This window comes from Tachysurus fulvidraco, chromosome 3, assembly GCF_022655615.1.
Source record: "Tachysurus fulvidraco isolate hzauxx_2018 chromosome 3, HZAU_PFXX_2.0, whole genome shotgun sequence".
In the NCBI taxonomy this organism is placed as follows: domain Eukaryota; kingdom Metazoa; phylum Chordata; class Actinopteri; order Siluriformes; family Bagridae; genus Tachysurus; species Tachysurus fulvidraco.
In genome coordinates this window covers 22,438,927-22,449,985 of record NC_062520.1, presented here as the reverse complement: position 1 = coordinate 22,449,985, position 11,059 = coordinate 22,438,927, and the positions used below count along the sequence as shown (strand labels likewise).

The 11,059-nt window shown below is 36.8% G+C and overlaps 1 protein-coding gene across 4 annotated transcripts; it reads right to left on the bottom strand.

Annotated features, from left to right (window-relative positions):
- Positions 1-2,153: 2,153 nt before the first annotated feature.
- Positions 2,154-9,981, bottom strand: hoxa2b (homeobox A2b). 4 transcript variants are annotated; one of them, XR_003441074.2, is made up of 3 exons: positions 8,993-9,833; positions 7,530-8,299; positions 2,154-4,207 (listed from the first exon to the last, which is right to left on the bottom strand). XR_003441074.2 is itself a non-coding variant. In XM_027149948.2 (3 exons), the coding sequence occupies exons 1-3, from the start codon at positions 9,861-9,863 to the stop codon at positions 7,581-7,583; spliced, it is 939 nt and encodes a 312-aa protein (XP_027005749.1). In that variant the 5' UTR covers positions 9,864-9,981; the 3' UTR covers positions 6,419-7,580. The 4 variants fall into 4 exon arrangements, 3 of the variants coding, with proteins under 3 accessions (XP_027005749.1, XP_027005748.1, XP_027005747.1); XM_027149948.2 differs by lacking the exon at positions 2,154-4,207 and adding an exon at positions 9,840-9,981 and having other exon boundaries at positions 6,419-8,299; positions 8,993-9,188; XM_027149947.2 differs by lacking the exon at positions 2,154-4,207 and adding an exon at positions 9,840-9,971 and having other exon boundaries at positions 6,422-8,299; positions 8,993-9,394.
- Between the last annotated feature and the right edge of the window lie 1,078 nt (positions 9,982-11,059).

Below are 11,059 nucleotides of genomic sequence, written 5' to 3'. Positions count from 1 at the left end.
GAAGCCTCTCATAAATGCAAGACACATGAAAGCCTGCTTGGAATTTACAAAATCAAGGACTTCAAACTAGGATGAAATGAAGATTGAAATGTTTGGCCTCAATTCTAAGTGATATGTCGAGAGGAAACAGGAAGCATTCACCACTTGTGCAATAATACACCAAGAGTGAAGCATGGTGGTGGTAGCAGCATCATACTGTGGATGTGTTTTGTGTTTTTCAGCAGGAGGGACTGAAGAACACCTCCTGAAATCTGTATACAACAAAATATAGAAATATCAACTAAGAAAACAATTAGGGGTCTGAATACTTATGTCAACATGTATGTTTTTTCTTTTTAATAAATTTGCAAAGATATAACAAATATGGATTTCCTTTGTCATTGAGAGGTACAGTTAAAAATCCAAGCATTTTAGCTTAACAAAACATAAAATGGGTCTGAATATTTTCAGCACATATAGCTATACAAATTGGAAGAAGGTGAGTTTTTTGTTCAGTTTGGGTGAGTCTTTACCCATGATAGCCTCAGATTTGTGTTGTTGGCTGACGGGGGTGTAACCTCGTTGTCTTCCTCTGTTGTAGTCCGTCCATCTCAAGGTTCAATGTTTTGTGCAGGGTGAGATGCTGTACTGCTCATCATGATTGATAGATATCAATACACACACTTGTATATAGTAACTCATATAATTACTCTACAATCACTGTTAAAATGGCACAATTTTGACATGTAAAAAAATTAAGATATGAACATTGTTCATTTTTAATGTGAAATTAAAACATTTAAAAATTAAGTAAAAAAGAATTTAACATTTTAGGGAATAGGAAAAACAGGAACAATAAAAAGTTTTTGTGCACTCGGGGACGTGGCTGTTTAGAGAATAATCCAATCACATACAATATCTATATATAAATATTGGATTATCTTGAAATGACTTTACAATCCAAAGAATAAGCTATGAAAACAATGAAGTATCTGTAGATTTCAAATAATCAAGCACGTACAGCTGATTTTGGCAAATGCAAATAAAAACTATGCTTTATTCTGATGGTTTTAATGCTTCCTGGAGCACACCATCATTGCAAAATGGAAGAAGAACAGGGACTCTTTCTGCAGCTGCCTGTGAGCCTAAAATCAATAACCAGGCTAGAATGTCTTTGGTCAAGAAGTCGATAGCCACATTAAGCACACCAGAAAGGCAACTTTCAGAAATAGTTTGGCCTAATGAGACAAATAAGTAACTTCTGGGCACATTCAAATAAATAAAAAAGAATAATAATAGAACTCATAAATACACACAATTTTCAAACCTTTTTCTGTCTTTTAACCACATTTGTTAATGTCCAGAGTTAACTGGGTGCTACTGAAACCTTGACTAAATTCAAATCCCATGATCAAAACAGATACATTGAAAAGAACCTAATCTTCACTCTTGAGTATGGTGAAGTATCTGTGATTTTGTGGGATTGAGTATGGTGAAGTATTTGTGTACTTTTCTATTAGAGGACCTTAAAAATTAATTAGATAATCATAGCTTCAATAACACCATGAAGTATCACTTCAAATGAAGGTCTGGCTGCCTTCAGCAAGAACCTACCACTGGGTTGTAGCTGGATCTTCCAGTCGGACAAATAACAAAATAAAATACTTATAACATGGCTTTTCACTGACTTAAACACCACTTTAAGCCTGTGGCGTAAGATAAAGAGGTCCACAAGAGATAAAGTATAAAATAGTGATTTAGAAAGATTCTCTATTCAGGAGAGGTATCCAGTGTCAATAATTGAGACACAAGCTTTTGTTAAAGTATATACACTATGTTTTGTGTTGTTGTTTTTTTGTTTGTTTGTTTTTTCAAATTTTCATATAACACATTTACTTTATTTACTTTTCTATGTATGTATTTCCATCCAGAATTATTTTTATCCTTTTAAAATGAGAAATGACAAAAACTTTATACAACAAGAATAATCATTGTAAACCTGTTTCATTACAATCTCTCAACATTTCATTACAATCAAAATTTCTCTCAGTATACTGTATATTTACAAAAGATTTAACATGAGAACAATGCAAGAATATGCGATGAATAAATCCTGTTATGCATCAGTAAAAGTAAAAGTTAAAAAAGATACTTCTGCCATATATTTGTGTTTACATTGACAAGAATATGGATATTAATAAATATTATATCAAATATAAAAAAAAATTAATGACCTGGGCTATGATACATAGCTTTAGTTTAGAATACTTAGACACTTTACAGAAACTGGACTGAGCTTACTGGACTAAGGCGAGAAAGGAAGAAGAGTTTAAGATTGCACACTTTATTTACTTTTTTTTTGTTTTTTTCAGTGTCAAGGTATAATGTTGAAACTGCTAGCATGAAAGGAACCACAGAATTCAATAAGCTCAATTTAATTTTTTAATTTTAATTGTGTCGTGATCAGAGGACATATAAATCAACATTACGGTGAGGCACACCATCAGCATGGAAAGAGAGGAAAATGATGGCCACATACAACAAAATGCCCCCAAACCTACAGTGAAATGTGTGGTGGATCATTGATGTGTAGGATCTGCTGTGTGACTTGTGGTTCAGGGGCTTATTGAAAGATTGATTATCATGAACTTTGCAATGTATGATGATATTTAAGTCTAATACCTGGTTGCTCCTGCCTGGAAGTTAAAATCTAGCTATAGTTATTAAAGGTTTTTATGAATACAGGAAATGATTATAGGAACACAAATTTGGTGTTTTATTATGGCCATCTGAGTCTTTAGATTGATGCATTCAAAATATCACAACAATGTCAGGATAATTGCAGATTTTAAGCCTTTGGTTAAAGGCTTAGTGACCTAGAGAAAGATGAGGTCACTAAGATGAATTACAGTATGCTGCATTTCACTATCCAAACATCTAAGCAGCCTCTGAAGCCTGGAGGTTAAACAGGTGACAATCTGCACTTAACACTGTAATTCAGCATGTCTGGAGGGTACAGTTAAATGTGTAAAGTGAAAACCCCAGAGGTGGATGGGTAGGCACATTAACCCTTTGGCCTTCAAAGGATTAAGCTGCTCAGGTGTTGTTTTTAAATAGCTCAGAATTAGCTTACATGGAAACCTCAACTCTTTCTTTTCATGCTAACATCTTGGAAAAAAAACAATGTGAAGACAAAAGGTCACCTTTGATGGAAATTATATTTATTATTAAAGCATTCAAGCTAAGACATCCCTTTCCTTGCTTCTGTAGTAAGAGAAATGTGCATGCAGTTGCTTTGAGCTACCCCCCCCCCCTGTCTGGTTTTGCTTACAACACCTCTTCAGAGAATGCTTATGAACTTGGATCAGACCTGTGGGGTATGCAGCTGTGAGCAACTTCCATCCAGCTGTTGGATGAAATTCTTTCTTATATACAGGAAAACATTAACTACAACCAAAACATCAAAACAATAACATTATAATATGCAGTTTGTCCACAATGTTAGTGTTAACCCAAAGAATGCAACACTTAAGCAGCTGATATATTTGTATTCTATGTTCCATAAAGGATGTTTATTTTTAACTTTGCATAATGTATGACTTAGGTAAGGAGGTCTAAACGTTCATTTATGTTCAAAAACTGCTTTATCATTGCAGGGGAAGTGTTAGATCCAAAGCCTTTCCCAGAAACACTGTGTGCAAAATAGACATCACACTAGATAGGATGCCGGCCTCTCATTGCCACCATGAACACATACCATACACTCATTTAAATCTAGGGAAAAATTAGCGTAGTTATCTACCCAGCTGCCTTTGTGGACATTGGGAGGAAACAGAAGAACTGAGAGGAAATCCATGTGAACAAAGAATATGCAAAACTCTGCTCAGACTATAAGCCAAGGATCAGACCAAGGATCCTGAAGCTGTAAGGCAATAACAATACCTACTGTACCACTGTGGTTAAGGTGTAAATACATCCAGCTAATACTCTTACAATTACTTACCATGGCTGTGATTCATATGTAACTCATACTGCTTATTTTGATTGTCTTTATACTTCAACAAATTAACCTGAGATACAGTAAAAGCCCCATCCAATATGTGCTATCCAGAAGCCTTTCTCTTTAGTTGATAGAAGGTGCAAAATGAGACACACTCTTCCATTTAAGGAAGGTTGTTTTCTGTGATGCCTTTGGGAAGCAAATCCCTGCATGGGAATGATGCACAGACTGCAAAAAAAAAAAAAAAACACATGAATGCTGTGTTTCTATGGAAACCACTGAATGTCAAACACTATGACTTTAAATGGCTGCATAGGCATTAGCTTCAGTGCTAGTGGAGGAGCCATGGGGTTTCCCTTTCTGTCATCAGTATGCTGTGAATGAGGAACTATGTACTTTTCTGTCTTTATATCTTCTGCAAAAAGAGCATTGTCTATTTAATGGAAGATTTACTGACATTGAATATTCTTACAGCTAAAACATCCATGGTTACACTGACATTAAGATGCTCTTTTAAAATCAGATCTTAAGGTCAGCTTAAAGCTCACAGTTAGTCAAAAGGCACAGGATTATTTGTGTCATACTCTGCTTAAATGTTTTAAGGTAAAATGTAAACTGTGTCACTCAGTCTTTTTACAATGTCACTATCTTTCCCTATATTATGGTTATTCATACATCCAAAGGATATGGGGCAAGATTTGACCATCAAACTTTATGGCCAGGTAATAGGCATAAGAAGGCTATTAAACAGTGAAATAGTGGCTGTGAAATTTTTTTAGTATTTTCTTCTTTTGTTACTGAGTATTGTTACTGCAATAATATATTTGTGACAGTGAAAACAAAAGAGGAATAAGGAATGTTATTCTATTCTATTTTTAAAGAGCTACTTATATAAAATTTGATACATGACGTCTAAATTTCAAGTAAATAATACACTATACAAGGAGATTAGTGTTTCTCATAACATAAGATGGCTTTTGATAAAACACAAAAAGAATTATATATTCAGATTGCTTAATGTGAGATAACATTTTAGGTAAAGCTTATGTGTGAATAAACAAGTTCCTACCCAGAGTGCACCCGTCTGTAACCTAACTACAGTGTGTCAATCTTGTGTCTGCTGCTGTCCAAATACATCACTCAAGTTGTTCTGTTTCATTTTGGCTCTATGCCCAGCAGGTATAAGAGTGTATTCTGAAGATACTCTGTGAGTAAACTTTAAATGCCATCTATTGTGCAGTATATTCATTTCTGTCAAGTGACACAAGCTTCACTCAAGTATCCAGAAATATATATGTCAGAAAGTACCCTAAATTTATAACTATTCCTAACAAAATTTTAGACTGATGATCCCTGAGTTATATGGTTTGCTTGAATATTAACATACTGGGTCAAAGCATATTGGCATGGCGGTTTCAGGAAGTTGAGGAAATGTTTTATCATATTTATCCCTGGACTTTTAATTGTCTATTAATTTATGCTTATAAATATTTGCAAAATATAATGACACTTAATAGAATTTAATTATGTGTAAAAGTACTATTTGATCAATGATCATATTTCAGAAATCAGGAATCAGAAACCTGTAATATGAAAAACAGGGGGAAGTTTCTTGCAAAAGTTCATATGCAGTCAACAGTTTTTACTAGCTCCGTTATCTGTGGATAAAACCAGTGTACAGACCCCAGAGAGTAAAGGGAACTCATTTCCATTTTAATACCCTCTTCGGGATTGCAACGCTTCCGCTCTTTGAAAAGTAGCTCTATGGCCCACTGATAAACACGACATGGAAATAAATTCATCCTTAAAGTGATGTACGGGCTATTAATAGTTTACGTGTCTGTTTTTAGTTCCAATTTAATCACATTCTTAAAAACTACAAAATAAACTATAGATTCTACATAAGTACTTAAGCAAGGTGTTACATAGTCGTTTCAATGTAGAGTCGTGAATTAATCCAGTCAATATAAAGCAATAATTGTAAAACGTTAAAAAAAAAGTAACTTTACTTTGAACTATGCAGACTTTAATAAAACTTGCAAATAAAACCTGTATTACAGCCAACAGCACTAAACTCAAATTCAAACAAGTGTGAAAGTAAAAAGGTTTCTGTGAAGTAATTACGGAAAAACTTGAGTGTAAACATTGGCTATGAATTTCGGCTGGACGTTTAGGCGGCGCGCTATTACTGAAAGTAGGCTCATGAGTTAGCTTTAAAGAAAAGCTTTCTGAGCTATCTATCTATCTATCTATCTATCTATCTATATATATATATATATATATATATATATATATATATATATATATATATATATATATATATATATATATATATATATATATATATATAAAGAATTTGTATATATGTTTTTACTCGGAAATTCGAATATATCACCCTTTATTTATTTGCTTTTATTTTCTTTTATAGTGTGTTTGTGTGGTCCGATAGTTAATAAAATGAAACTTCTAATCACGTATGAATTTAAGTAAATAAATAAATAAATAAATAAATAAATAAATAAATAAATAAATAAATAGCATTTTGTTCCCGAATAGAACCTAAAACAAGTTTAATTTCCTTCTAGTGTCTAAAGTGAGTAGAGTTTAGTGACCGTCCAGCTCTAGATTGAATTACTCGTACTGCGGCTTCAACACTAACCCCGCTGTCGAAGGTTTAATAGGCTATAAAATTTAATTGCTAAACTCTTGAACGCTACAGCTTTTGGACAGGGAGCTACCCATGTTTTCCGATACTGCGAGTTTGTTTTCTCGGCCGTGCACCAGCATGGATATACATCTCTTTCATGACTTACGGTTTTATTAATTTATTTATTTATTGTGGGTTTTTTTAGTTGTTGTTGTTATTTTGCACATGTAGGCCTAATGGAATCTAATATGCAACAGTTTAGGCCGAAGGCTGCTAACATTTTTGTAAAATGTTGGTTATTAAAAAAGAGACATTTTATATCCTGCCTGTATTTAGCTTCTATTAAACTATGTAGCCCATGTGGTGGTTATTTTGCAATAAGCTTACATTTGTTAACATTCATCGTGTTACAGAGATTTTATATGTACACACACAACAAAATTTAATATTTATGGCACTTCAAAAATTCTGGGTTCTGCCGAAACAAAAGATACTTCTGTTAGAAAATAGATTTTTTTTTACATCGCACTAGACCGAATATCACCTTATGCCACAGCATATAACTACATTTTACTTCTCATTATCATATGATTTTTTTTTGTTTGTTTGTTTGTTTATTAGAATTCATTTCCTTTTAGCGCGGAGCAAAGTATTACAAAAATTGTGCAACACAGCGGCCTCACTTTATCTTCAGCAATGTAAAAATTTTATTTTAAGAAAATATGGCACACAGCCGCAAAGATTATACAAAAATAAAACGAAAAATATCACTCTTTTTTGTTTTTTGTTTTTTTTTTGCGTTGTAAACACAAATAATCATTCAATCACTCATATTAAACTCAACCCTTCGAAGGCTAATGGTCTAGGCCTAATTTTCAAACGTTATAATTAAAACAGACTGACCATCCGTCAACGTAGAGAAAGATAACGGGGCTCCCTTGTGTTCAAAAATTGTTAGTAATTCAAATGTTGTAAGTCGATCGTCGTCAGCGTCTCCGAGAAGAAATCAAATGAGTCCGTGCCTAAACCCATGGGGCTGTCCACCGTCTCAGACACACTCGGAGAGATGGCATCTGAAAGATGCAGGCAGGAATCTGTGGAGAAAACGTGAAAGTCGTGCATGGGGCCGTCCAGGCCTGGGGAAGTGCTATTGTCCCTAGCAGCTGCGCCGTCCATAGCCATTGTAGGGGCGCACACGGGAACAGTGGGTGACGAGTTGGGAAAATGTTTCAGATTTTTGTCATTGCTGTTCAGGGGTGAAATAGTAGAGCTTGGAGAGTCTCCATTGTGTCCATTTTGCGTAGTGTTCTGCTGGAACGCGTAACTCTCGTTCTCCAAGAGAGCCCCGGAAACGGCGTTCGTTTGCGATTGTTCATAAAAAACCTTGCCATGGGCTGTGTTTTCCTCCAGGCTCGTAGCTCTCGTCTCGCCGTTCTGGTTCTCCTTGCACTGCGTCTGGCGCTTATGCTTCATGCGCCGGTTCTGAAACCAAACTTTTACTTGCCTCTCCGTGAGGTCCAGCAACGCGGCGATCTCGACCCTCCGTGGTCGGCACAGGTACTTGTTGAAGTGGAACTCTTTCTCGAGCTCCAGCAGCTGTGTGTTGGTGTAGGCCGTTCTCAGTCTGCGTGTGCCACCGCCACCTCCGCCACCATCAGAAACCTCCGGCGAACCTGCACGCCCATTGCAACGTTATATATTATCAATATGCCACTAATTACCACACGTCCTTTGTTAACAACGCGCTCCAGGGCTATACAGCTGACCTCACAAAACTTGTCCAATATATTGCGGTTCGCAAGGGGCATAAATCGTCGGTGGGAATGAAGCCACGGCACGAGAATAATTTGTGTCCTAGGCCCCGGTGCCAGAAGCTGTGTGTGTGTGTGTGTGTGTGTGTGTGTGTGTGTGTGTGTGTGTGTGTGTGTGTGTGTGTGTGTGTGTGTGTGTGTGTGTGAGAGAGAGAGAGAGAGAGAGAGAGAGAGAGAGAGAGAGAGAGAGAGAGATGTGTGCGGTGTGAGTGCGGACGAGCCCGCGAGAAGATTAATGAACACGCCAGCTGCCGACTTGAGTAATACCAATCTATCACTCTTCATTACTGTCAAATATTAAAATTCACGCCCTGTGCTACAAGTAGCACACACTAAGTTTAGGAGTTGTGCAAAAACACCCTCCCTAGCAAATAATTTGTCATGCTTTCACATATTAAATATTGCATACACTATTGAGATCAGATGAACCAAGGCAAGAACAATTTCGACTGACATTTGCCCATAACTCCTTGAATATAACTTAAATATATGTATAACATTATGTAAAATTGAAATGAAATTTAAAGTCTTGGAATAGGATTTCAATTTTATTACCTTCCGGAGAGAAGTAGAGTGGTGCAGGGTCGGTTGTGGCTGCAGCTGAGGTCTGGTTTTTCTTTGAAGCTTTTTTCTCCTTCATCCACGGGTACTCCGGGGGTAACGAGGCGGCGGGCAGAGGGCACACGCCGTTCGGGTTCTGCTTTGGGCGGCTCTGGCGAGGATGGCTGCCCGGGTTCAGCCTGGGAATGGTCTGCTCGAAAGGAGGAGGAATCAGTGTCGAGCGTGAAAGCGTCGAGCTCTTGATTGATGAACTTTGAAATGCATCAGCGACAGGGGGAAAAGATGTCAGGCACTCAGCGAGCGACGGCTGACTATTGATAAACCCCGTCTCTCGCTCGAATTCGTAATTCATCTCCTCCGAGTCTTAAAGGAATTCCCCGCGCACAGATTTGGGACCTTAGAAGAAATAATGAAATATTGTGCCCGGTGTAAAAAAAAATCACTATTTTGCTGATTACGGCCGTATGGGGACCGCGATACCATTAAACTGCTTTCATGGAGACAAGGTTGAAATTGGACCGTATTGCTTGTCACATGATTACCTCTGTCCAATGACAATTTGGGGTTTAATCAAAAGGAGCCACTGTCCGCGTGATTGATCGAGAAAAGTCGAAGAGGAACGCCTCATTCTCAGGGACGGGCTAGTTTATTTGCGCATTTTGTGAGCAGTTTATCCACATACTCGCAAGCTAATACGTATAGCTATTTCTTAAATGTAATATCAAATATAAACATGATAAATAATAATACTATTTATAAGAAAATGCTCGCCGCCTACTTCCTTCGAAGTATTTTTCCAACTCAAATTGGATTGTGGGCCACACCACATAAAAAAACTCACCACATAAGATCCACCAACCGTCATGCTCAAAAGAAACCCATTAATCTTGCGCCCGAGTTTTACCACGAACTTTTGTCAGACAACGCGCGTTCCCAAATACACGCATGCGTATGAACCCTTGTACGTGCACTCTTGTGTGCGCGTTCACAAGGGTCAGTAAAATTTCAGTCTGCAGTTCACGCGCAAACGGGTTGTGCACGCGCGTACATGAAGGTGTTACACGGCCATTTACATGGGTATTGTCTCAAATTAATAATCTTATATTGAATTAATTAAATTGATTCAATTGTATAATAACACATTTGGGTTTGTGTGTTCTTGAAATTGGGCATTTTTATAATGGGATACTGGATCGGTCTCATTTCGTTAAGGTTTTGTATGATTTTGTAATATATGTTTTTTACAATTAATATTTTAAAAATATTTTCCATTGCATTTAAACGCAAAATGGTGTCCTAAAAAAGTGGCTACATTCCTAGCAGTATGTGATACGTATTCTTTTTCAGTTATGAAGGTGCATGTTGTTGCCTTAACTGACCTCATAGTGACATTGAGGATTTGAATAAGACTGAAATGATACCTGGTCTTGATGAGTATTTAAAATATGTATGAATGCTAAAAACGCATAAATACGGAACCCAGATTGATCAGTGACTTTATACCTATGCTGTTTTCAGCTGTAAGTGGCAGTGGGCCATGAGCTCTTTATTGCTTATATTCCAAACAAAGAGCCCTGGAAGCCTGCGCGCTATCAATCTTGCTCGCCAAAAGGTCTGACAGCTTCGTGCCCTAAGAAACACATTTAAACCATCTAGCCCTCTCTTAGATCATATGTGCCCAGGAAGAAGGAAACAGCATAGGGATCGTGATGTGAGTCTCTCTGTTGTATATTCGATCTCAAAATATTTTATCTCAAAACGGATTGATCATCATTTTAATTTCAAACCGGATATGCAAGATAAGGATATTTGCTTGATCTTGGACAATATATTCGTTTGCCCTGTTTTATTCTAGTGTAGGAAAAGAGAGAATGGGGAAAGGATTTCTAAATGGATATTTTACCAAAGACTGTGAAAAGAAAAAAAGGATTTTTTTCAGCAATTACTCTGGATGTATTGTGTGAGAAAGAAGTGGGTGTAGGCATTCTTCAAAAAAATCCACACTCCTTCCTACACATTTTCTACCAAGCGGCAAAGTTGGCGTGCTTTCTCATGATATAA

Bases quoted from the DNA above. Each gene is read 5' to 3' on its own strand.
- hoxa2b (XM_027149947.2), bottom strand. From the start codon at position 9,350: ATGAATTACGAATTCGAGCGAGAGACGGGGTTTATCAATAGTCAGCCG. The intron at 8,300-8,992 runs GTAATAAAATTG...ATGGGCGTGCAG, and splicing joins ACTCTACTTCTCTCCGGAAG to GTTCGCCGGAGGTTTCTGAT.